Source organism: Neoarius graeffei, chromosome 27, assembly GCF_027579695.1.
Source record: "Neoarius graeffei isolate fNeoGra1 chromosome 27, fNeoGra1.pri, whole genome shotgun sequence".
Taxonomy (NCBI): domain Eukaryota; kingdom Metazoa; phylum Chordata; class Actinopteri; order Siluriformes; family Ariidae; genus Neoarius; species Neoarius graeffei.
Window position 1 is genome coordinate 30,108,900 of NC_083595.1, and position 26,992 is coordinate 30,135,891.

A 26,992-nucleotide genomic window follows, 5' to 3' on the forward strand; every position below is an offset into this window, starting at 1 on the left:
AAACAAAACGGCGGAGCGTGTTGCTGAACCAACCAAGGGCAAAATAAAAACTCGACTCAAAAACAAAACCCCCAAAAATGTTATCAAGTATTTAAAAGAAACAGAAATAGCTAAAAGAATAGTTTTTGCCCCCCTCAATATCTCCTGTTCCACACTCCAGCCCAGTTGACTAAGACTTTTGCACAGGACTGTATATGACACATTCTGGTTAGTAACGCAACAGTATATGACATAATATATTGTTAATATAATAAAATAATTTCTGAATGCATTATGTCTGACCTTACTCAAGCTAAAAATAAGATTAGATCTTGCTATTGTGTCTTTAACCTCTGAACACCAAACAATGTCATGATCATTGTTCCTTGTCAGCACTAAGAAGGAAATATTATGGTTAAGTCTCGAGAGAGAATCCAGCCTGTGTGTGCTACAGAACAAATCCTCATTCTATTCATTTCCACACAAACATAAAACTGCTGTTTTTGTGTTTTCGCACATTTCACATTATGACCTCAATCGCAACAGTACATCAGGGCTGGATTCGCATGTGCTGACTCGCGTTAAGACCTCCATCAAGCACAAGAAGCAGCTTTCCAATAACGCCAAAGACCTGAAAATGTTCAACCTATTGGATTATAGGATTAATTTACAGATTCTTGGTTTTAAAGGCTACTATGAATGATTTTGTGATGTTTGCATGTCTGGAAGGAGTTTAAATAAATAACTGATCTGATGCCATGTAACGTAATATTAAGCCGAGTGACCTTGTAGCCCTTGAGCTTGGTGTCGAATCTCTGTGTTCCACATTTGTTAAGTTCCTTAATGCCTCCTAATCACCAGGCCACCTCTGGACAGCTCACTATGAGCCACACTAACAATAGACATCCTGCATCACTTCCTTTAGGAAGTCTGATCATAGGGCTGTGTGAAAAATTGGAGCTTACCACAAGAGCCAGATACACACATTCTGTCATTGTGTATTGATTAAAATGTCTTCTCACCAGGAAAATGATTCATTGTCATCCCACCTGGAGACTCTTACAGCAGTGTGTGGCTCAGCAGTCAGTGACGGACGAGCTTGAGTAATTTTTCACAGCGCCATGTTTTCCCTACTTGTCAGCAATTCCAGGAGCAATGCAGCAGAAAGGATCAGTGTGATTACACTGTAGAGGTCACATTTCACCGATGATGGAGGATCTAGATTAAAATCATGAGTCAGAAAGTGATGAGGGAATGTTTTAAATGCACATGGCAAAAGACCTCATTTTATTATTAGAAAGATCTCTTTCTGTCTTTCTAGTTTTTACAGTTTGTCATTTTTTTTTCTTATTTTCTCTGTCTGTCTGTATATGTATCAGTCAAAAATTTCTACACCCCTACTCGTTCATAGGATTTTTGGTATTTTGACTATTTTCTACATTGTAAAATGATACTGAAGACATCAGAAATATGAAATATATGTGGAATTATTCTATCCACATTCACTGGATATGAACAATCGTGCGCTCTGATTGGCTACACTACCGTTCAAAAGTTTGGGGTCACTTTGAAATGTCCTTATTTTTGAAAGAAAAGCACTGTTCTTTTCAATGAAGATCACTTTAAACTAATCAGAAATCCACTCTATACATTACTAATGTGGTAAATGACTATTCTAGCTGCAAATGTCTGGTTTTTGGTGCAATATCTCCATAGGTGTATAGAGGCCCATTTCCAGCAACTCTCACTCCAGTGTTCTAATGGTACAATGTGTTTGCTCATTGCCTCAGAAGGCTAATGGATGATTAGAAAACCCTTGTACAATCATGTTAGCACAGCTGAAAACAGTTTAGCTCTTTAGAGAAGCTATAAAACTGACCTTCCTTTGAGCAGATTGAGTTTCTGGAGCATCACATTTGTGGGGTCGATTAAATGCTCAAAATGGCCAGAAAAATGTCTTGACTATATTTTCTATTCATTTTACAACTTATGGTGGGAAATAAGTGTGACTTTTCATGGAAAGCATAAAATTGTCTGGGTGACCCCAAACTTTTGAACGGTAGTGTACTCTACTACTAGGCTATCAGCTCATGTATCGTGAGTAGAGAAAAACAGGCGGTGCGTGAACCAACGGAGGATGAAATAAAAACTCGACTTGGGGGAAGCAACAAAATATGGAAAGAAAGTATTCTATGGTAAGAACATATCTTTTTTTTTTTCAAGCATTATTATTACAGCATTTTTCAAAAATTGCTATTGTCATTTCGCCGGTTTGTTTACATTCTTCATCTTTAAGCATTAAAGGAACAGTCCACCGTACTTCCATAATGAAATATGTTCTTTTCTGAATTGAGACGAGCTGATCCGTACCTCTCCGAGCTTTGCGCAACCTCCCAGTCAGTCAGACGCGCTGTTACTCCTGTTTACTCCTGTTAGCAATGTAGCTAGGCTCAGTATGGCCAACGGCATTTTTTGGGGCTGTAGTTAGATGCGACCAAACTCTTCCACGTTTTTCCTGTTTACATAGGTTTATATGACCAGTGACATGAAACAAAGTTCAGTTACACAAATTGAAACGTGGCGATTTTCTATGCTATGGAAAGTCTGCACTATAATGACAGGCGTACTAACACCTTCTGCGCGCTTCGACAGCGCATTGATACCTGCACTCAGGAGTAAATGCCCCAAAAAATACCGTTGGCCATACTGAGCCTAGCTACATTGCTAACAGGAGTAAACAGGAGTAACAGCGCGTCTGACTGACTGGGAGGTCGCGCAAAGCTCGGAGAGGTACGGATCAGCTCGTCTCAATTCAGAAAAGAACATATTTCATTATGGAAGTACGGTGGACTGCTCCTTTTAAAATTTATTTATTTATTTATTTATTTATTTTTAGACTAGTTCAAAAGCTCAAAGAAGTTTAAAAATGACATCACTGAAATATCCAAGTAAGAATTAAATAAATGTCTAAAGCTATTCTATACCTCGGCATGACAGCGAGACGACACGTTCTCCAAAAAAACACAACACTAAAGTCAATTTGTGCAGCCATCGATAGGTTTTTAAGAAGTCCGCCTAATAACAAAGCCTTTACAATAGTTGCAGACCCAGCATTTTCAGAAATTCTCTGTTTCTCAAAATCCAGTGAAATATGAATATAATAAAACAATTATTCCACTCAGTCTCATTGTACATGGCTTATAGCCGACTTAGTGCTACGTGCATCGTCGGCTATCAGCTCATGTACGACTCGTTTTCATGGAATAGTTGTTAATTATGTGGTAAACAAAAAGGTGTTAACAAATAAAATGTATTTTCATATCTTAGATTCTCCAAAGTAGCCAGCGCTTATCTTGATGATGCTTTGCACACTATTGGCGTTATCTTAACCAGCTTGATGAGGTCATCACCTGGAATACTTTTCAATTAACAGGTGCCTCGTCAAACGTTAATTAGTGGATTAATTTCTTGCCTTCTTAATGGGTTTGAGATCAAACAGGTAAATAATAAAAATACAGTAAACAGCCCTATTCCACAACTGTAGTAATCCATATTATGTCAAGAACCAAACAACTAAGTAAAAATGTTTCCCAAGCTTAATATGGTATTTGTGTTCTCTTTGCTCTTGCACACTTGATTTGACTCATAAATACTTGAACAATTAACTAAGGAGATGATTCGGGTGTGTTGGAGGAGGAAAAACTATAAAATATGCCGTACATGCCCATGTGTAAACAGGCGGACTGAGAGGCTTTGTAAAAGGGAGTTTTCTGAGGGGTGTTGCAGCGTTCCTCACACTTTGGCAGCACCCAGTTCCTGCTGGCTGTGTGTAAGGGCCTTAAACCGGCAGCATTCCTAAGTGCAACCTGTTTACTTTTCCCTTAATCATCAGCAACACATGCGCGCACACAGGGCACTCCAGGCCACAGCGAGCCACTCCAGCCAACCCCTGCACAGCATTCCTCTTCTTTTTGCATGCAGTCGACTTCAGAGCTCGGCAAATCCTCTTCCTCAGCTGTTATCAGAGATGCTGTAAATGGGCTCACATCAGCATTCAAGGGCATCTGCGTCCTAGTATCACCCAGGAGGACCAGTCTGACTGGCCCTTCCATTCCTGTTCTAACGCACAGGGCGTTTCTGTTTTCAGATATGCACTGCCCATTGTTAGGCTGGTGGTGTGGTGGAAGGCGTTGTGATTCGAGCTCTTGGCAGACCCAGGCTGAAAGCAGACAGCTGACGAGAGGGCAGGACGCGTCATTTAGTTTAATCAAGTTCCCACACACGCCTGCTTTTGATTAACAGCCTTGTTAGGAGCCTCTCATGTGGGCTTATAAAATGGCCCTGAGGTTGTTCTGTGTCTATGAATCTGTAGAAAATTTGTTGAGATAGTTTGGTTTTTATGAGGTGACGGTTATTAATGGATAGTAGATGAAGGCTTGCTGTAAGGAAGGTCTTTTGCAGGACACATGCTTGCGCCTTTTATAGGTCATAAACAAATCCTCAAAGCAAATGCTCATTCCTTGAGAAGTTGCTTATTTGGCTATGGCAGAATCTTTAGCTTATCACACCACAGTGCGTAGCAGTTTATTTATTCATTTTTTTGTCCTGAACTGGAGCGAATGAACATCCACGTGCACGTGTATATTTTTCTTCAGCTATGTTTGCTCATCATCATCCTGTTCATGACTACTCCTAGTCTCTCTCTCTCCAGGCTTATCCTCCCTCCACTCTGTGCCTGAGATATCTCTCATACTCATCAAAGCCTATAAAAGCTGTAAAAGTGTTACTGGAGTAACAACCTCTCAGTTGTTCACTTTCCAGTGGACCCGTTCCTTTATTTCAGTCATGTTGTGGGTTGCTTTTTTTTTTAAATCAATTTTATTATGTTTGTACTTAAATACCTCAAACGCTACTCCAGACATGCTTACACACATCGCCTTACTTGTCAATGTGTTTTTTAGTGGGTTTTTTCCCCCCACTTTCACATCGAGTTTGGCTTTGATCTGGGAAAGTCCTGTGTTTGGGTTGTTTTTTTTTTTTTTTTAATATATAAAGGGGAGACAATTAGCAGAGACCACAAGCTTTGACTCCTACTAGTCTGGAGTTGCTCAAGCAGCCATTTGAGCTACTTAACACCAAGTGCTTTTATTATATGAGCAATTGACTCTACTCTTGGGAACTCCACCTCCATTATGCACACAATTATCAACTTTTTTCCAATTCCCACCCAGCAGCCAGCTCTCCTCGGTCAGCCAACAGTAGGGGAGGGTAAAGGATGATGCTGCATTTGAATTGCCTTGTAAGTCATAATTTGTAGGTTGGAAACACGTCCTGTTCCATATTGGCACATACAACTTGCATAGGGGGGAAAACATGGACAATTTGTGTTCTAACTGTTATAAATGATTTCTATTTTCCTCCTCATATAGCCAACCGTATAGACACTGTTTTAGACTTAATAAGCGGATATGTCTGTATGGGCAGCACGGTGTAGTGGTTAGCACTGTCGCTGCAAAGCAAGAAGGTTCTGGGTTCAAGCCCAGTGGCCGACGGGGGCCTTTCTGTGTGGAGTTTGCATGTTCTCCCCATGTCTGTGTGGGTTTCCTCCAGGTGCTCCGGTTTCCCCCACAGTCCAAAGACATGCAGGTTAGGCTAATTGGTGGCTCTAAATTGACCGTGAGTGTGAATGGTTGTTTGTTTCTATGTGTCAGCCTTGTGATGACCTGGCGACTTGTCCAGGGTATACCCCGCCTCTCACCCATAGTCAGCTTGGATAGGCTCCAGCTTGCCCGCGACCCTGCACAAGATAAGCGGTTACAGGTAATGGATGGATGGATGGATATGTCTGTATGTTGACTGATCTAAAGCTTGTATATACAGAATAACTCATTCAAAGGTAAGACGTGTTCCTTTGTTTAATTATAATGCTGTGTACAGCCATGTTGATTTGAGGGAAGGAGCTTGTATTTGAGAAGACAACGTCAAGTTGATGATCTGGAATTTGAAATTGAAGGGTTTTTTCTTCCTTTGGCTTTTACTGGTTGGAGATATGGATTACAAGTTGCAACCTTGAGTTGAACACAGCATCACACATGATACACGCATCATGCATCTGATACACTTGAACTCAGCCAGCCGTGTCTTTTGGAACTGTTGCTCATGCTGCATAACAAGGCAGCATAACACACTCAAAGGAAAGCGCTATGCACTTTTTTTTTTGCATGCATGAGTTCATGGACTATGACAATTGGCTAGTTTCACTGTGATTGATACAGGAGAGAAAGTATATCATCCCTTGCACCCAGAAAGCATGACGAGTTACAGTGCCTTGCAAAAGTATTCATACCCCTTGAACTTTTTCACATTTTTCCACCTTACAACCACAAACTTAAAAGTTTTTTTTATTGAGATTTTATGTGATAGACCAGCACAGAGTAGCACATAATTGTGAAGTGAAATGAAAATGATAAATGGTCTTCAAAATTTTAAACAAATAAAAATCTGAAAAATGTGGTGTGCATTAGTATTCAGCCCCCTCTACTCTGATACCTCTAAATACAATCCAGTGCAATCAATTGCCTTCAGAAGTCATCTAATTAGTTAATAGAGTCCTACTGTGTGTAATTTACTCTCAGCATAAATACACTTGTTCTGTGAAGGCCTCAGTGGTTTGTTAGAGAACACTGAAGAACAAACAGCATCATGAAGACCAAAGAACTCACCAGACAGGTCAGGGATAAAGTTCTGGAGAAGTTTAAAGCAGGGTTAGGTTATAAAAAAATATCCCAAGCTCTGAACATCTCAAGAAGCACTGTTCAATCCATCATTCAGAAATGGAAAAAGTATAGCACAACTGCAAACCTACCAAGACACGGCCGTCCACCTAAACTGACAGAGCGAGCAAGGAGAGCACTGGTCAGAGAAGCAGCCAAGAGGCCCATGATCACTCTGGAGGAGCTGCAGAAATCCACAGCTCAGGTGGGAGAATCTGTGCACAGGACAACCATAAGCCGTACACTCCACAAATCTGGCCTTTTTGGAAGAGTGGCAAGAAGAAAGCCATTGTTGAAAGACAGGCATAAGAAGCCATGTAGGGGACACAGCAAACATGTGGAAGAAGGTGCTTTGGTCAGATGAGACCAAAGTTGAACTTTTTGGCCTAAATGCAAAGCGCTATGTGTGGCGGAAAACTAACACTGCTCATCACCCTGCACACACCATCCCCACTGTGAAACATGGTGGTGGCAGCATCATGCTATGGGGATGCTTTTCTTCAGCAGGGACAGGGAAGCTGGTCAGAGTTGATGGGAAGATGGATGGAGCTAAATACAGGGCAATCCTAGAAGAAAACCTGTTGGAGGCTGCAAACGACTTGAGACTGGGAAGGAGATTCGCCATCCAGCAAGACAATGACCCTAAACATACAACCAGAGCTACAATGGAATGGTTTAGATCAAAGAATATTCATGTGTTAGAATGGCCCAGTCAAAGTCCAGACCTAAATCCCATTAAGCATCTGTGGCAAGACTTGAAAATTGCTGTTCACAGACGCTCTCCATCCAATCTGGCTGAGCTTGAGCTATTTTGCAAATAAGAATGGGCAAAAATTTCAGTGTCTAGATGTGCAAAGCTGGTAGAGACATACCACAAAAGACTTGCAGCTGTAACTGCAGCAAAAGGTGGCTCTACAAAGTATTGACGCAGGGGGGCTGAATACTAATGCACATCACATTTTTCAGATTTTTATTTGTTTAAAATTTTGAAGACCATTTATCATTTTTGTTTCACTTCACAATTATGTGCTACTCTGTGTTGGTCTATCACATAAAATCTCAATAAAAAACTTTTAAGTTCGTGGTTGTAAGGTGGAAAAATGTGAAAAAGTTCAAGGGGCATGAATACTTTTGCAAGGCACTGTACTTGTATATTCCCTTGGCTCCCGGTCATGGACTGAAAATGATCGACTTTTGCGAATGTAAATAAGTAACTATGCTTGGTTAAAAATATTAGGAGCTTTTTTCTAAGCCACGTTGTAATTTTTCTATAGTCTACGTAGATTGACTGGCCACTTTATTAGGTACATTACATTACATACACCTGCTGTTTTATGCAGTTCTCTAATCAGCTAATCCCTTGACAGAAGCACAATGCATAAAATCATGCAGATACAAATCAAGAGCTTTAGTTAATGTTCACATCAAACATCAGAATGGGAAAAATTGTGATATCAAAGTGTGACTTTCACCGTGGCATGGGTGTTGGTGTCAGATGGACTGGCTTGAGTATTTCAGAAACTGCTGATCTTCTGGGGTTTTCACACACAACAGTCTCTAGAGTTTACACAGAATGGTGCGTAAAACAAAAAACACTGAGTGAGCGATAGTTCTGTGGGTGGAAACAAACGCCTTGTTGATAAGAGAGGTCAGAGGGAAATGGCCAGATTAGTTTGAGCTGCTAGGAAGGATATAGTAACTTGTATAATCACTCTTTACAACCGTGGTGAGCAGAAAAGCATTTTCTGCAGCACCAAGAACAGGAATCTTTAGAATCAAGAACAAGTTCCTATGAAAGTGGCTGGTGAGTGCACATACAATGAAATTGTTAATGTCTTAATCAGCAATATGGATTTCATAGGCACAGAATTAAGTTTGCTTTAAATTTTTTTGGGTCTCTCAAATTTTGCAGTTAAACCATCTCGAGAATATGTTCAGCTGTGACAGGATAAGTGGCCAGTTGTAAAATTGGATGTAGTAATTTATTCTGGAAAAACAAATCTATCACAGTGCTTGCTTCTCCCAGCTCTGGATGTGAATCTCAGACCACCCAGGGAATTTTAAAAAAAAAAACTCCCAGCCTTTCCAGCATATTTAGTATCGTTTGCCCAGAGTGTGTGTCTGTGGTTCTTACTAGCATAAAAAACCTAGTAGCTGATCTCAAAGCTTTAGAACCTTTTAGATTATAGATGCTGGACATAAGACACTAGTTGCACTTAAATTTGTATGAAGCATTCAAACGTGATTCTTATGCACATTTGCCAAAAACAGACAAAGTTGCGTTGGGGTGAAAACTGCAGCCTAGACAAATAGGAACCATGACAGCAACACAGGAAATCGCAGATATAGAAATGATTCACCTCCGTTCAGTTGTCTAGAAACGTTGCTCAGATTTTGCTCATCAAATTCACTTCCCTATTAGATTCTATTTGTTGCATGTTTTCTTTCCACGGCTGAAAGGATAAAGCAGAAGCCGAAAAAACCTGGGCTGAATTTAGAAAAGTTGGCACTGAGTTTTTAAGCAGTAACCAGGCATTTATGAGCCACTCCCATCTTGGCTTATGTTGCTCTGGCATTGTCTCTGGAGACGACGTAGGTACCCCGAGTGCCTCCACCCTTAGGCTGAAGGCTTTCTCAACACTTATGAGCTCCAGTAATCTTATCACCATAATTACTGAAGCATTACGTTACACATAATCACTGGCTTTCTTCGAGTTTGATTATGTCAATAAAGGCTTAACGTCCTCATGTGTAACTCTACTTTGTGTGGTAGAATAGAATAAATACATCACCATTATGATGGCAGATAAAGTATAATTTTAAACCTTCATTTCACTGACTGTCTGTAATCTGTCAGGTGTTTAGGAAGTGGATGTTTTGTTACTAGTGCATATTTTCCCCAAGATATTAATGTTTTCATTTCATGTTTTCCTGCTTTCAATGTGTGAACTTTTCTGTTTTCGTTTGTAACATTTTGAGGGAGTGAGAGAGATACCATACCTAGTCCAAGTGAGCAAGCTTGGCATTGGAATGGAGTTATTATTCAAGGACAAGAAGCCTTTATTTATCACACGTACAGTGAAGCACAGACTTAAGCACAGTGAAATTGCTCCGCTGCATTTAACCCATCTGAAGCAGTCAACACACAAGTGAGCAATGAGCACACACACGCATAGCCAGAGCAGTGGGCAGCTATGCTACAGTACCCGGGAGCAGTCAGGGGTTAGGTGCTTTGCTCAAGGGCACTTCAGCCCAACCTTCAGGCCATGGTTGCCCCATGTTAACCTAACTGCATGTCCGTGGAGGAAACCGGAGGAAACCCACGCAGACACAGGAAGAACATGCAAACTCCACACAGAAAGGCCCTCGTCGGCCGCTGGGCTCGAACCCAGAACCTTCTTGCTGTGAGGCAACAGTGCTAACCACTACATCACCCTTATTCTGTACACAGGAGCTGATAATGCGCAGGACTATGAGTTTGTTCTTGTGCCAACTTGGAGCTGTTTGTCTGTCACGTTCCAAGACCACTTAAGTCCATGTTGTCTGCCAAGTTTATACGCTGGGGTTAATGAATATCCTGTAGTTTGCAAACACACAAAATCATTTCTCTCCCTCAAGAAAGCCATTTCTCTAAGTGCCACTTGTATAAATCCCACAGTACTACAGGTGGATAAAAATCTCAAAATGAATTGCCCTTGGAGCATGTATGATCAACTAGCAGACTGTAGTCATTATGCATACCCAGCAAAGGATTTCAGCAGACAAACCGAGGACTCGCAATATACTGGAGCAGAACCAACTGATGGATGAAAAAAAACCTGGCTATAGTATAGTTCAGCAACTCCAGCTTTCGAAACCATCACAGCTTCGGTAGCAGATCCTCTTTTGTGGCCGATCGTATGCATTTAGGTCAATTATTTTCCTGAAGGCATCCCAAGTGGCAACAAAGATGACCTGGATGGAGTAGTATGCACTTATTCTCTACTTCATCATCGAAACAGACACCTCATCTGTTCAGGTCCCTAGCATTAGCCAAAAGTCATAATGTGAAGCGCCTTAAAGGAACAGTCCACCGTACTTCCATAATGAAATATGCTCTTATCTGAATTGAGACGAGCTGCTCCGTACCTCTCCGAGCTTTGCGCGACCTCCCAGTCAGTCAGACGCAGTCAGACGCGCTGTCACTCCTGTTAGCAATGTAGCTAGGCTCAGTATGGCCAATGGTATTTTTTGGGGCTGTAGTTAGATGCGACCAAACTCTTCCGCGTTTTTCCTGTTTACATAGGTTTATATGACCAGTGATATGAAAAAAGTTCAGTTACACACATTGAAACGTAGCGATTTTCTATGCTATGGAAAGTCCGCACTATAATGACAGGCGTACTAACACCTTCTGCACGCTTCGGCAGCGCATTGATATGGAGCTCAGATATCAATGCGCTGCCGAAGCACGCAGAAGGTGTTAGTACGCCTGTCATTATAGTGCGGACTTTCCATAGCATAGAAAATCGCTACGTTTCAATTTGTGTAACTGAACTTGTTTCATATCACTGGTCATATAAACCTATGTAAACAGGAAAAACGCGGAAGAGTTTGGTCGCATCTAACTACAGCCCCAAAAAATACCATTGGCCATGCTGAGCCCAGCTACATTGCTAACAGGAGTGACAGCGCGTCTGACTGCGTCTGACTGACTGGGAGGTCGCGCAAAGCTCGGAGCTTGTTTCAATTCAGATAAGAGCATATTTCATTATGGAAGTACGGTGGACTGTTCCTTTAACCCCTTCGGACACAAGGAAAAATGCTATGGAACTTCATGTGTACAATTGTACACATTATGTCCGAAGGGGATGTAATAAAGTGGTCTTATTTAAAGCCATGAACTAATCAGTAATGGTGTATGGTGCAATAAAAAGTATCAGGTGTCCGTAAAGTCATACTAGTTCCTTATCTGGACCTTTTGGAAGATTTTCTGGTCTATTAGAATTGGTAAATACAGGTGTGACCTGGTATTGACCCAGGAGTTTAAAGAAGTAAGGTATACCAACATGTCAGCTGAAAACTCCTCCTCTAAAGCTGGGCATACACTGTGCGATTTTTGGCCCGATTTTGACACGATTTTCACTCGTGCGACTATTTTGGAGATCGGGCCGAGTTTTGGCTCAATCGTGCGTCTCGGATCGTGTAGTATACATGGGGTAATGACAAGCGATTAACACCTCACGACCTCCTCCCGATTGATCGGATGAAAATCAAACCTGTTTGAAATCCTGAGCATAGCATCCGAGCATCGCATCCGAGCATCGGATCGTATAGTGTGAGAACAGGAATCGTAAGCTGCGTGCTGTTTACCCCTGCGATTCACTCGTACGGTGTGAGCAGCAGCTGAATACCGCGATTGAAAAAATCGCACAATGTATGCCCAGCTTAAACCGTCTCAGCAACTGAGGTGAAAATCTAATGGTCACCCTTTATGAATGATTACTGATTTTTCTGTAAATTTGTGCTCATGAGCATTCATGAAAAAGATTTGTGCTCTTGTGCTCCTGCTTGGAATAGTGTAACAGGATTAATCTCTTTCTGGCCTCATATGCCCTGCTTTGTATCAATTATTCATTGACTCATTAAAGTTTTAATTTTTAGTTTGGAGCACAGTTCGTAGATCCACCATCTCGTTTTCCACCTCCTCTCTTTACTCAGATGAAACTGAAAGGCTCCAGTCAGTAATTGATTTACTGATTCTCCTCGGCAGAGGAAGTGCTCATGGCATTACTCAGTGGCTTAGTGTTTCGGATTAAGCTTTTAAACTGATAGGTAACCGACCTTCTACAATTTAACTTCTTATGTACGGACAAAATGTCCTGCACAAAGTGTAGAGAGCGGAGTGTTTAGAGTGACTTTTTTTGAATCTGTCTTCCCTTTTTAATACAAAATGTCACTCTGGAGAGGGAACAACCTGTTCTGCCTCAGTATTTTCCAATTCTGAGAAACTGTATGAAAACAGACGGTGGTGTGAAAACCAGATGTCTGGGAAGTGGAGTGAAGTTTAAGGGGAGGGGGGGAAAGTGCCGCCTGACTGTGATACTGAATCAGACCCAGCCATTTCCTGTGCCCGGCCTAACTCCGCTCCACACGCCATATAAGGCCATGGAATTTGCATTCGGGAACTGCCAGACTGTATGGATCTGGGGCTGGTGCTGCAGAAATTTTTCAGGTTCTGCTGGGTTACATTTTTTGGGTTAATAGCCTCTTCCAGCACTTCATGGGGAAAATGTATCGCAAGAATGTATCCGCATTCCTTTTTACGGGTAAAACAGCCTTTAGGGTGTCTGTCTGTCTGTCTGTCTGTCTGTCTGTCTGTCTGTCAACGAGACTGAGGTTCACAGATTTTATTCACTAATTGGTTTGAATACACACACCCAAAGGCTTATAGACGAGAAGAAACTGCCTCAGTTTTTCAGGGTAAAATAACTTGTGGTTTTGTTTTGTTTTTTAACTGCAACTGATGTACGTTTGCTTCAGTTCCTAATGTGTACCCAAATGTACTCATTTAACTATAGATCAATAAAAGGTTTATGACCTTCATAAAGAACCATGTAAGCCAAAGGCAGACAGTATTTACACTGTGCTCCTGGATTCTCAGGGAAATTCATGCTGTTCCCAAAGAGAAGGTGATACCGTAGGTGTCTTTTATATCACAAACTCCTTGCACACACCCCAACCTTAAACATGCTAATTATAATCAGGCCACCCAGTGCAGCTTCATCTCACTCGTACTACAAGCCTCCATTTAGCGCTGTGTTTTGAAGGAGGTAAGTAGTAGTTTGCAGTTGTATACTTCACTGCCTTCTTTAAAAAGAAAAAAAAAAACAATTTTAAATGTAGTATGCTGTGTACTTTTTATGGAAGCCAGTCTTCATATGGCTCGTACTGAATGTTGGTTCATAGCTAAGGGTCAGTGTTTGGATCGAGACACTATGGGATGTGTATGACATAACAGGAGGACTCGTTATCGTGCCCTTAAAGGAGCTTTTGCAGATCCTGGGTGAACCGCAGAAGTATTCTGAACTTTTGCCGCTTGTGTTTCCGCTTTTCAACCTCTCCCTTTCCCAACAGAACATTATCATTCCTAAATAAGCACAGTGGGAACAAATCTGTCTCCGTAAAACGACTGTGTCCTTGGATTTTAAAGATAAACTTTGTTCTCCACGTTCTCTCAAGCTCCAGTGTGGATGTGGAAAAGTTTTAAATAATGTCCTTACTGGGCTTTAAAAAGCCACAGCATATATAAATGCCATAGTACATTTCATGCATGGTGTTTAGTATTTAAAAAATAGTTTAGGAACCTCGGGAATATCTTTTCTTTTTTTTTTTTTTTAGAGGAACAAGTGAATGGGTGTAGTTGTGTGCCACTTCTTTAGAGAAAGAATTAATCAAATATGAATTGGAAAATACATTTTTAATGCTCTTCCTATGGTTAGACTCCCAATGTTAAGTGAAATGGGACTAAAAGCTCTTCTTGAGGTCTGTACTTACCCTGTGTTCACACAAGTGCAAGTCAAGTCACTTGTGTTTGCTTGTAGTTTATCTCTTATGGATGTATAGAGACTACGACTATAGTCACTTGTAGTTGTGCACTGTAGTTGTGTGTATCCATCCATCCATTTTCTACATTGTAGAGCAATACTGAAGACATCAAAAGTATGAAATAACACATGGAATATATATGGAATTATGTGGTAAACAAAAAAAGTGTTTAGAAAACCAAACAAAACATGTTTCATTGTTTACCTTGATGATGCTTTGCACACTCGTCATCAGCTGTCCATCGCTACCGATGATGACTGCTTCATTAGGTTGCACAGAAACGCAGATGGGCCGCGAGGCCCGCAACAGTTGCCCGCACTGGTGGCATGAACAGCCTGGCCGAGCCGCCATGGAATGTCTGGCCTCGTGAGCTCTCGCATACTATTCTCCTCTCCTAATGAAATGACTTGCACAGTAAGGTAAGACAAACGATGTCGTGCCCCCATCGTGTTGTCTCTCTGGACCTCCAGACCTGATGCCAAGTGGTGCACAAAAGTGCCACAGACCTGACTGGTATGGAAGTTGCCCTGCAGTGACAACTGACTTGCCCAATGATGCCATCCGTTGGCCATTTGAGTGACTCTTCCGCATGCCATCTGGTGGTGTACCATTGACCCTGTTGGGTTCATCTGCCACATTGCACCGAAAAGCGCCCTGCTGTGACAGCACCTTATTGGTGATGTACTATTTAACCCATAGCTGGAACCCAGGCAGGTGCTACCACTCCAGGTCAGAGCGGACCTGGGAGCAATGGTGATTTAAGGGGTAACTCCACTTTCCTCAATACTCAAGTCCTCCCAGACCGGAGACTCACCACCGGTTGCGGTTTAAAGTCATACCCAGGACTAACTTTGCAACTATTGGCATTATCTTAACCAGCTTCATGAGGTAGTCACCTGGAATGCTTTTCAGTTAACAGGTGTGGCTCATCAAAAGTTAATTAGTGCAATTTCTTGCCTTCTTCATGTGTTTGAGATCAGATAGTAAATAAAAATACAGTAAATAGCCCTATTCCACAACTGTAGTAATCCATATTATGTCAAGAACTGCTCAATTAAGTAAAGAGAAACGACATCCATCATTACTTTAAGATATGAAGGGTCTTTTAATTAATACAACCCCGATTCCAAAAAAGTTGGGACAAAGTACAAATTGTAAATAAAAACGGAATGCAATAATGTGGAAGTTTCAAAATTCCATATTTTATTCAGAATAGAACATAGATGACATATCAAATGTTTAAACTGAGAAAATGTATCATTTACAGAGAAAAATTAGGTGATTTTTTTTTTTTTTTAAATTTCATGACAACAACACATCTCAAAAAAGTTGGGACAAGGCCATGTTTCCCACTGTGAGACATCCCCTTTTCTCTTTACAACAGTCTGTAAACATCTGGGGACTGAGGAGACAAGTTGCTCAAGTTTAGGGATAGGAATGTTAACCCATTCTTGTCTAATGTAGGATTCTAGTTGCTCAACTGTCTTAGGTCTTTTTTGTCGTATCTTCCGTTTTATGATGCGCCAAATGTTTTCTATGGGTGAAAGATCTGGACTGCAGGCTGGCCAGTTCAGTACCCGGACCCTTCTTCTACGCAGCCATGATGCTGTAATTGATGCAGTATGTGGTTTGGCATTGTCATGTTGGAAAATGCAAGGTCTTCCCTGAAAGAGACGTTGTCTGGATGGGAGCATATGTTGCTCTAGAACCTGGATATACCTTTCAGCATTGATGGTGTCTTTCCAGATGTGTAAGCTGCCCATGCCATACGCACTAATGCAACCCCATACCATCAGAGATGCAGGCTTCTGAACTGAGCGCTGATAACAACTCGGGTCGTCCTTCTCCTCTTTAGTCCGAATGACACGGCGTCCCTGATTTCCATAAAGAACTTCACATTTTGATTCGTCTGACCACAGAACAGTTTTGCACTTGACCACAGTCCATTTTAAATGAGCCTTGGTCCAGAGAAGACGTCTGCGCTTCTGGATCATATTTAGATACGGCTTCTTCTTTGAACTATAGAGTTTTAGCTGGCAACAGCGGATGGCACGGTGAATTGTGTTCACAGATAATGTTCTCTGGAAATATTCCTGAGCCCATTTTGTGATTTCCAATACAGAAGCATGCCTGTATGTGATGCAGTGCCGTCTAAGGGCCCGAAGATCATGGGCACCCAGTACGGTTTTTCGGCCTTGACCCTTGCGCAGAGATTCTTCCAGATTCTCTGAATCTTTTGATGATATTATGCACTGTAGATGATGATGATATCTTCAAACTCTCTGCAATTTTACACTGTCGAACTCCTTTCTGATATTGCTCCACTATTTGTCGGCGCAGAATTAGGGGGATTGGTGATCCTCTTCCCATCTTTACTTCTGAGAGCCACTGCCACTCCAAGATGCTCTTTTTATACCCAGTCATGTTAATGACCTATTGCCAATTGACCTAATGAGTTGCAATTTGGTCCTCCAGCTGTTCCTTTTTTTGTACCTTTAACTTTTCCAGCCTCTTATTGCCCCTGTCCCAACTTTTTTGAGATGTGTTGCTGTCATGAAATTTCAAATGAGCCAATATTTGGGATGAAATTTCAAAATGTCTTACTTTCGACATTTGATATGTTGTCTATGTTCTATTGTGAATACAATATCAGTTTTTGAGATTTGTAAATTATTGCATTCTGTTTTTATTTACAATTTGTACTTTGTCCCAACTTTTTTGGAATCAGGGTTGTACAAATACAGAAAAAGCACTGAATTGGAAGGTGTTTCCCAACCTTTGACTGGTACTGTGTGTGTTTGTATAATTAACTACTTTTAATACAAATTAAATAATGCACTCATCAGTGGGGCTAGATTTCATAGGCAAAGCAAGCAAACTTTACACACTCCTGAGGCACCTGCGATCTTTCCTACTTCCTTCCAAGATTTAGTTTTCTTCATAATGTTTTTACACACATTTAACAAGAGGTTATATATTTGTATAATCAGGTAAGATGAAACCATGCTTGTTTTTTTTCTTCCACTTTGTGAATCAGAAGTGAATGGGAATGGTTGCAGGTAGGAACTAAAGTTATGAGGGGAAGTTCAAAGGGTCGGACCATATGAGCCATAGGATTGGTCCAAGGATTCATTCAAGCTAGTTGTTTGGATTGGTCACTTGACCACATCATACCTAATTTACATAGAATTTAGAAATTCAGTTCAAATGCTCCTTGTTTCTTTGCCGCCGTTGTTGAATTGCATCTCCGTGTTGTGCAAGATTGGACAATCAATATCGATCAGCAGCAGTCGGGCTGACTTCGCAACACTGAGGGCTGCGGCCACAAAAGATATGTTGAGGTGTACGCAGCAAAACCGTCCCACTTAAACATTTAAGTGGGTGCTTCTGTGGTACCTCCTGATGATCAGATACCCATTGCCATTCCATGAAGGAGCTGCTGATTGGTTAGCACTCGAGTGTTCTTAAAAATGAACAGTCTCCTGTTGCTCCTGTTGTACACCCAGAAGTATTCAACTTGTTTTCAACAATCATGTCTGCTATGATTGGTCTTATTGTCAGTACAAACTTTTCCAAATGATATTACACATTAAGAGTGTACTGACAGTACACTCTTAATGTGTAATATCATTTGGAAAAGTTTAATGAACACAATACAGTACTGTGTTCATTATCTTGCAGGTATGCACACATACAACTGTGAGCTGGCCTAGTGGTTAGCGTGTCCGCCTCTCGATCAGGAGATTGCGAGTTCTACTTGCGGTCGGGTCATACCAAAGACCATCATAAAAATGGTACCTACTGCTGTCTGACGAGGCACGCTGCAATACAGATGTGAGTAGGAAGTCAAACTCATGTGGTTAGCAGAGGACTAGCCCCCCACTGTAACCCTAGGTGTATAAACGAGAGGTCGAGGGCTAGCGAAACAGAGATCGACGCTGCACCCATACGCCTTAAAGAGCTGGTTAATACTGGGACAGGAGACTGCCTGGGAAGACCAAATTCTGATGTGAGGGGGACTTTGATGCACACATACAGACAGCAGTGCCTCAAGTATGCCATTTGGTACAGTACTATAGTGTTTTCTAATCCTCCTCGATGTATCAACTTAACTCGTCGTGTTAGAAGTATTTAAGAGCCAATAAAATGAATAAAAAGTAGTGTACAGAGGTACTGGAAGATAAGCAATGCATTAATTGATGTTAGTTTCATTACATAACTTCAGCTGTTGCTAAAAGTGTCAGTAAAAAAAAAAAAAAGCTGATCCGCTTCTTAAATAGAGCTGCCTGAGCTACTGGTTTGGCTTCAGTTCTATCAGGAACACGTGGTGGGAAAAGAATGGTCCTAAAGAGCATTTGGGCTTCAGAGAGATTTTTTTTATGGTGCAGCTGAACTCACATTCTACTGCTTTTGTGAAAATCCTGATTGCAAAGAAATCCAGAGGAAAAAAGGGAGCAGAACAGACAGAAATGGTGTTGGGTAGGCTGAGATTCATTTCTCCAGTTTCTCTTATGAAGGCTAAAATTTGGATGGTGTGAAACGGTCCAAGACGTGTCTGTGAAGATTCTCAATCATCCAGGTCATAGTAAACTGTGGGTGGTAGAAAAGGGCAACTGGACTTGCTTGAAGATTCTTGAAAATGTTTCACCTCTCGTCCGAAAGGCTTCCTCAGTTTTGCCTGACTAATAGGGAGTATCAGATATTTATCCTCTCGTGGGTCAGAATCAGAATCAGAATTCTGATGACAAGCTCATCTAAGGTGTCGTTGAGGCATCATGTTGGTGTGGGCCACTGGAGGCTGGGTGTGAACGGCGAGCCATTAGGGTGATCAATCCATTGATCACCCTAACGGGCAATCCTTTGATCACCCTAATGACTCGCCTAATGACCCAGCCTCCAGTGACCCACACCAACATGATGCCTCAACGACACCTTAGATGAGCTTGTCATCAGACACCTTAGGCCAAGTTTACATTAGACCGTATCTGTCTCGTTTTCTTCGCGGATGCACTGTCCGTTTACATTAAAACGCCTGGAAACGCCGGGAAACGGGAATCCGCCAGGGTCCATGTATTCAATCCAGATCGTGTCTGGTCTGGTGCTGTGTAAACATTGAGAATACGCGGATACGCTGTGCTGAGCTCTAGCTGGAGTCGTCATTGGACAACGTCACTGTGACATCCACCTTCCTGATTCGCTGGCGTTGGTCATGTGACGCGACTGCTGAAAAACGGCGCGGACTTCCGCCTTGTATCACCTTTCATTAAAGAGTATAAAAGTATGAAAATACTGCAAATACTGATGCAAATACTGCCCATTGTGTAGTTATGATTGTCTTTAGGCTTGCCATCCTTCCACTTGCAAGTGGTAAGTGACGCGCATGCCCGATATGCACTGAGATCACACACACAGCGGCTCAGTCCCGAATCACTGCTCGTGCACTTCACTCGCGCGCTCTGTGAGCTGCGCAGGGCCGGAGTGCGCACCCTCCAGAGGGCACTCGCTGTTCAGGGCGGAGTGATTTGGAGCGCAGGATGCCTGCGGAGCCGAGCGTATCCGTGTATTGGCGTTGCTGTGTGCACCCGAATCGTGTATTGGCGTTGCTGTGTGCACGCTAACCGTTTTAAAAACGTTAATCTGATGATCCGCTGATACGGTCTAATGTAAACCCCACCTTAGATGAGCTTGTCATCAGAATTCTGATTCTGATCCAGGAGAGGATAAATATCTGATACTCCCTATTAGTCAGACAGAACTGAGGAAGCCTTTCGGACGAGAGGTGAAACGTTTTCAAGAATCTTCAAGCAAGTCCAAGACCTGCATTTAAGATTTTTTTTGGCTGTTTGTTTTTGCTTAATCATAGGTTTCCTGGCTCCCATGTTGTTTATACCTCATCCTCCTCCAGGACCTAATCAGGTCCCATCTGATGAGGTGACATCACTCCAAAATAACACACGCTACCAGTTTACCAATGAGATGTATCTTCATGTGATGTGATGTCTGCTATAAAACCTGTTAATGGCTACCATATGGAAAATTGTTTGAGCTGTGATTTCGGACATGTTTACTGCAGAACAAAATGTCAAGACAAAGGCAAAAACAGTATCCAAAAGATGATTTAACATTCCTTGTTGTTGTCTATTCAAGGTGGAGTGTGTAAAAGGAGAAAGGTATTTACTTAGTTTGTGAAAACAAAATGCCGCTACCCCAACGTGTATTTCTACTAATGGTCTAATAAAGTACTCAAGTGGTTCTTGTACTCCTTTATTTTCCTGTAATTTATAATCGTCGGTTTGTTTGCTCCTGAACGGAGTTCATTTAAGCTCATTTGGAAAAGGAACTAACACTACGTTCAGACTGCAACCTGAAACGACCCATGTCCGATTTGTTGTGAAATCCGATTTTTTTGTTAGGCCGTTCACATTACCAATTATATGAGACTTGTATGCGATCTCCAATATGAACGGAAAACGACCCAAAAGTGTCCCGCATGCGCAAATTGACACGTAAAGCACATCTACGTAATACGAAAACAAAAAAAAGCACACTCTTCAAGTTTGCAAGTAAAGCATGGAGATGAGGCGAGACCTGGTGATGTGGTTTTTGTGGCGGCGGCGGAACTTGCACAATAATCTGATTAATGTGGGCAGCAGACTAATGAGACCGAAGGTGTCAAGTTACTGTAAATTTCCAGAACAATCTTATAATCTTGTAATACAGGATGGTTTAAGTTATAAATCAGTTATAGAAACTGTTTTATTTAATCAGGCTAACATCAACATCCAGGTCCCTACCAAATCCACCATTAGCTTGATCAATTCTATAAAAGTCTATTTAAATTCTGAAAACTGTACAAATGTTGTTGTTTTCCACCAAAGAGGCGGGATTAGCCAACGCAGAATAGTGACGTTTGTCTCTTGTTGATGACGTGTAGGTCGCATGAATGCGACCTGTCCGGTCAGACTGCAGTCACATGTGAAAATAACAGATATGCATCGTAATTAGGACCACATATCCAAGCGGCCTGGGTCGCATGTGAAAAAAATCGGGTCTGTGTCGTTCAGATTGCCAATAACAAATCGGATACAGGTCACATATGGGCAAAAAAATCGGATATGGGTCGTTTCAGGGTGCAATCTGAACGTAGCCTAAATTTGTAATCCTTTTCTACTTTGTTGTACTTTTTCATCATGTGGCCTTCTCCACCGTGTGTTGTTTCAGATTGTAATGCAGTAGAAGAATTTAAATAATATAAGGATTTAAATGACTTTTTCTGTAAAACAATCAGAGCATTCCAGCAATCTGGAAAAATACTAAAGGAGAAGAACGGACATACCAAACCTTCAAATTGACCATGCTAAATCAGGAAAAGATAGTTAAGCTCAGATGACCTTGAATCTGATGATGTTTTCTGTGCATGTTCTCTGACCGGTGTTTTTGACTCTTGATTGACGCTTTTATTATCTAAATATCTCAAGAGTAAAGTTCATCATGCTGCACTGTGGCCTCCGTTGACGCTGGCTCATTGCCCATGATGATTGACCGTGATGAATGATATCCCACTGTGTACACTACAAAATCAAAAGAGAGAAACAGGTAGAGAGAGAGAGGAAGAGGAGGGATCCCAGATTTGAAAAACACTCGCATCAAAAGCAGTATTTGCAGTAGATGGGGAAGATTTTCCTGACACTGCCCTTTTCATGAGTTTAGAAATGACAAAGTCATCATGTGCTGTGTTGAGAGAAAATAGACTGTGTTCCAAATGTGTTGGTCAGTAAATCCGATGTGGTCACGTCACTGAGTGGATGGTTTTACTCTGAGTGTCAGCAATGTCTGTGCTTTCACAAGGTTTGGAGTAGGTTTGCTGATGAAGGAAATGCACCAAAGCCAGCTGTGCAGTGACAGGGTCATATTCAGGTCCTGCCTTTGGGTGTGAAGTCATTGTTTCCCATTTACACCAATGTGTTTTACTGATTTTGATCTGTGAACATACAGTACCTAATAACGCATTAATTATCTGACTCATGGATCATGAGAATAAAAAAAACTTTACATGTGCATAATTCAGAATTGTGTAAGGCTCTAAATGCTACCTCTTGCATTTGTAAAAATCACCTGTCAACAGGTGTTTTAACTACCTCATGACCAGGTGACATTGTATTGAGATAATTAACAGTTATTCCATGAAATTGAGTCGTAATAAGCCATGTACGACAAGCTTGAGTGGAATAACTATTTGTTTTTTATTATATCCACATTCACTGGATTTTGAGAAACAGCATTTTTATTTTTAGCAAATTCAATAAATAAAAACTTCATACAAAACGTCCGACAAAATAATTTCCGCTTAGGCGGAATTCTTTAAAACCTATCAATGGCTGCACAAATTGACTTTAGTGTTGTTATTTGTAGAACGTGCCGTCTTGCTGTCGTGCCGAGGTATAGAATAGCTTTAGACATTTATTTAATTCTTCCTTGGATATTTCATCTCATCTCATTATCTCTAGCCGCTTTATCCTTCTACAGGGTCGCAGGCAAGCTGGAGCCTATCCTAGCTGACTACGGGCGAAAGGCGGGGTACACCCTGGACAAGTCGCCAGGTCATCACAGGGCTGACACATAGACACAGACAACCATTCACACTCACATTCACACCTACGGTCAATTTAGAGCCACCAGTTAACCTAACCTGCATGTCTTTGGACTGTGGGGGAAACCGGAGCACCCGGAGGAAACCCACGCGGACACGGGGAGAACATGCAAACTCTGCACAGAAAGGCCCTCGCCGGCCCCGGGGCTCGAACCCAGGACCTTCTTGCTGTGAGGCGACAGCGCTAACCACTACACCACCGTGCCGCCCTTGGATATTTCAGTGATGTGATTTTCAATCTTCTTTGAGCTTTTGAACCAGTCTAAAAAAAATTAAACAAATTTTAATGCTTAAAGATGAAGAATGTAAACAAACCAGCAAAATGACCGTAGCAATTTGTGAAAAATGCTGTAATAATAATTCTTGAAAAATTAAAAAAAAAGAATGCGTTCTTACCATCAAATACTCTCATTCCATATGTTGTTGCTTTTTTTTTTTTTGTATTTTTTTGGAGTTTTGTTTGAGTAGTTTTTATTTCATCCTCCGTTGGTTCAGCAACACACTCTACCATTTTGTTTTTCTCTACTCACCGTATATGAGCTGATAGCCTAGTAGTAGATTAGCCGATCAGAGTGTGTGATTGCTCATATCCAGTGAATGTGGATAGGATAATCAATGTTATTCATTTCACCTGTCATTGATTTTTAATGTTATGGCTGTTTGGTGTCCATCGCATGCAGTCCTTTAACAATGCTGTGCTGTTTTCCATACAGGAACAACGGAATTCATGTTTCCTGAAACCAACCATACACAAAATATGAGATCTATATTATTGAGTATAGCTTAGTTGTTAGCCCTGTGATGACCTGGCGACTCGTCCAGGGTGTACCCCGCCTTTCGCCCGTAGTCAGCTGGGATAGGCTCCAGCTTGCCTGCGACCCTGTAGAAGGATAAAGCAGCTACAGATAATGAGATGAGATGAGCTTAGTTGTTCTCTGAAGACATGATGCATGCACATTATGAAAAGCAGTTCTCGCATGTATTCTGTTGTTCAAGTATGCAAATGAGTATTTGTGTGAATTATCTCAAAGGTAAAACAAGATCAGGTTTACCTGAAGAGATGATATGCTGTGGGGAAAAAAAAAGTGTTTTCATTTTTAAACAAAATTTGTGACTGTGTTGTGTGTGTGTGTGTGTGTGTGTGTGTGTTTTCTAACAGGGGAGCCGGGGACACTACCGGTACCACTGGCAGAGCCACAATATCAAGCACAGTGGTGTGGATGACATGGTGTTGCTCACCAAAATCAATGAAGACGCCATTGTGGAAAACCTTAAGAAGAGATATATGGACGACTACATTTTTGTATCCTTTATCACTGTAACCTCACACGGGTTAAGATGAGTAAGAGACAAAACTGGGAATATGAGAGCCAATAGAAGTGCAGTAAATGTCATTTTAAGGGTTCCTCTAATATTGTAGTAGGATCCTGATTGATGCGTTATGTTGAATGGGTCTCCTCAGGCTTTGGCTCAGTTATTTATGGAGTTATTGATATAGATTTGGATGAAGAATGATTTCCTGCACTTTCTTCAGTCGTGCTCTTGGATTTGTTCCACCACACCATAGATTAAATCTTCATTAGACTGGCTCTACTCAAGGCTTAGCCAAACATTTACAGCCCGAGCCACTCCACAAAACAGATATTAGGTGGGAGTGGCTGTTATGAATCTTGTACAATGTTCTTTGCAATTCCGAATGGTTTATCTGACTTCTCCTGTCTGTTGATTTGTCAGTCACAGTTAGAAACTATGTTAAGCCTCTCATGAACCCTTTTGTTTTCTCACAACATCAAAGATGTAACTCTTCTACTGGAAGGTTGTGAAGGTCTCTTTGGATTTCATGCTAAACTATCCTGGATTATATGCTGTGTAATGTGTATATATAGTCAGGGTAAGTGGCTACATTCATAATAACGGAGTCAGTGCTTCTTTACCCCTTACAGAAATGCTGAACGATTCCAGTGAAATCTCATGGGTCGTAAACTTCTCTGGCCTTATTAGGATTAAGGGTTCGTAGTTAACTTGGGCCATTGGAAGTTCTAACCCAAAACTCAGTGCTGCGATTGTGGTCAGAAAATAGTAACAGTGATGCAGTGCTGTAGTCAGTGGCATATGGGACTGAGGTCAGCGTGAGTCAAGCTCAATGCTTCCTTTATTTGTATTGAGCAACAGCCGGCATGTGGCTCTAGTCAGAAGAGACAGTACTGCTTTGCAAGCCTCTGACCTATCAGGCAGACGTTCCTCTGCTACTTCATGACGCGTGCTCAGTGTCATGATCATCGTCATCAGCCATTTTTAGATCATATTTCAATTGCCAGTTTTAGCACATTACAACTGTAACAAATGATTAGTCTAAAGAAATGAGCTTTGGAAACATTTACTCAGTTTTCCCCTGAATTTAAACAGAGTCGATTACTGGAGGCATATTTTGGAGCGAGAACGCTGATTGTCTTAAAAAGAAAAGGAAAGCTTATAGCTACCAGTTTAGCACTGGGCAAACTACATGACAGCCATCGCACGTTTTCCTCAAACCGCATTGAATTGTTCAGTATCTCGCACAGACTTGCCTCTGTAGCATCTAATACCCATTGTAATGCATAAAACTGGACACGGGCGGCACGGTGGTGTAGTGGTTAGCGCTGTCGCCTCACAGCAAGAAGGTCCGGGTTCGAGCCCCGTGGCTGGCGAGGGCCTTTCTGTGCGGAGTTTGCATGTTCTCCCCGCGTCCACGTGGGTTTCCTCCGGGTGCTCCGGTTTCCCCCAAAGACATGCAGGTTAGGTTAACTGGTGACTCTAAATTGACCGTAGGTGTGAATGTGAGTGTGAATGGTTGTCTGTATCTATGTGTCAGCCCTGTGATGACCTGGCGACTTGTCCAGGGTGTACCCCGCCTTTCGCCCGTAGTCAGCTGGGATAGACTCCAGCTTGCCTGCGACCCTGTAGAGCAGGATAAAGCGGCTAGAGATAATGAGATGAGATGAGAAAACTGGGCACCACATAGCTGAAGCAGTAACGGTGTTCATTCTGAAAGTAGAATCAGCACATAATTTGCACTTGCTCAGCAAAGGCAGCAGACCGACAGTACATTGGATGCTTAAAAGTGGAAGGATTGTGATGTGCATGTCTAAATGAATTGAAGATTATTATTATTATTATTATTATTATTATTATTATTATTAAGCAATGCGAGAGCCTAAATGCAGTACAAATGTATAATGTCCCTGAACTAAAAGCCTTTTAACCCTTGACCTGTGTACACAGACATACATTGGACCTGTGCTCATATCTGTTAACCCTTTTAAACAAATGCCATACTTTGGGGACAAAGAGGTGGAGATGTACCAAGGAGCAGTAAGTATTGTATTGGAACTGAAAAAAAGAAACACTTCAAAAATGAAAGACAAAATGTGCTTTAAACATACAGTGTGAAACCCATTGGGCCCAAAAGTAAAGCCCAAAACCAACACATTTATAGAATTAATAATTATTTTAGTCATTATTTTCTCTTAGCCAAAAAAACAACACGTGTTTTGTTTTTTTTTGTTTTTTTGTTTTTTTTTTAATAAATAAGGTGTGGTCCATATACTTGTACCTACTGCATTCTTGGGTAAAGGGAATGCAGCTCAGACCTGTTTTAGAAGGAAGTTATCTGGCAGCATCTCTGAACAACAGCATGTTTGCGACCTCTCTCGCAGCCTGAACACTGACAGCTGGTTTGGCTCTGTGGCCTCGTGATGCAAACTTTTAACTTGTGGGAGTTTATGTTGTCAGTTTGTTATTTATTATATGCATATTTTAGAACTGCTGTAATTATTCCCTCTTTTTCATTTAGGCTCAATATGAAAACCCTCCTCATATCTACGCACTGGCAGACAATATGTACAGAAACATGATGATTGACCGCGAAAGCCAGTGCGTCATTATCAGGTAGGAAAACAAATAGTCTGAGTCACCTTTCTCAGCCACGTGAGAGTTGTCTTTGTTGGGTAAGGTGGTGGCCATG

General features: G+C 41.5%; 1 protein-coding gene across 2 annotated transcripts in view; it reads left to right on the top strand.

The window, feature by feature from the left end:
* The window catches only part of myo1ea (myosin IEa), a 117,480-nt gene that overhangs the window by 7,358 nt on the left and 83,130 nt on the right, over positions 1 to 26,992 (top strand). For both annotated transcript variants that reach the window (XM_060911924.1, XM_060911925.1), the window contains exons 2-4: positions 24,149 to 24,292; positions 26,251 to 26,340; positions 26,822 to 26,916. In XM_060911924.1, coding sequence (XP_060767907.1) covers positions 24,149 to 24,292; positions 26,251 to 26,340; positions 26,822 to 26,916 — 329 coding nt within the window. The remainder of the gene's footprint in view (positions 1 to 24,148; positions 24,293 to 26,250; positions 26,341 to 26,821; positions 26,917 to 26,992) is intronic.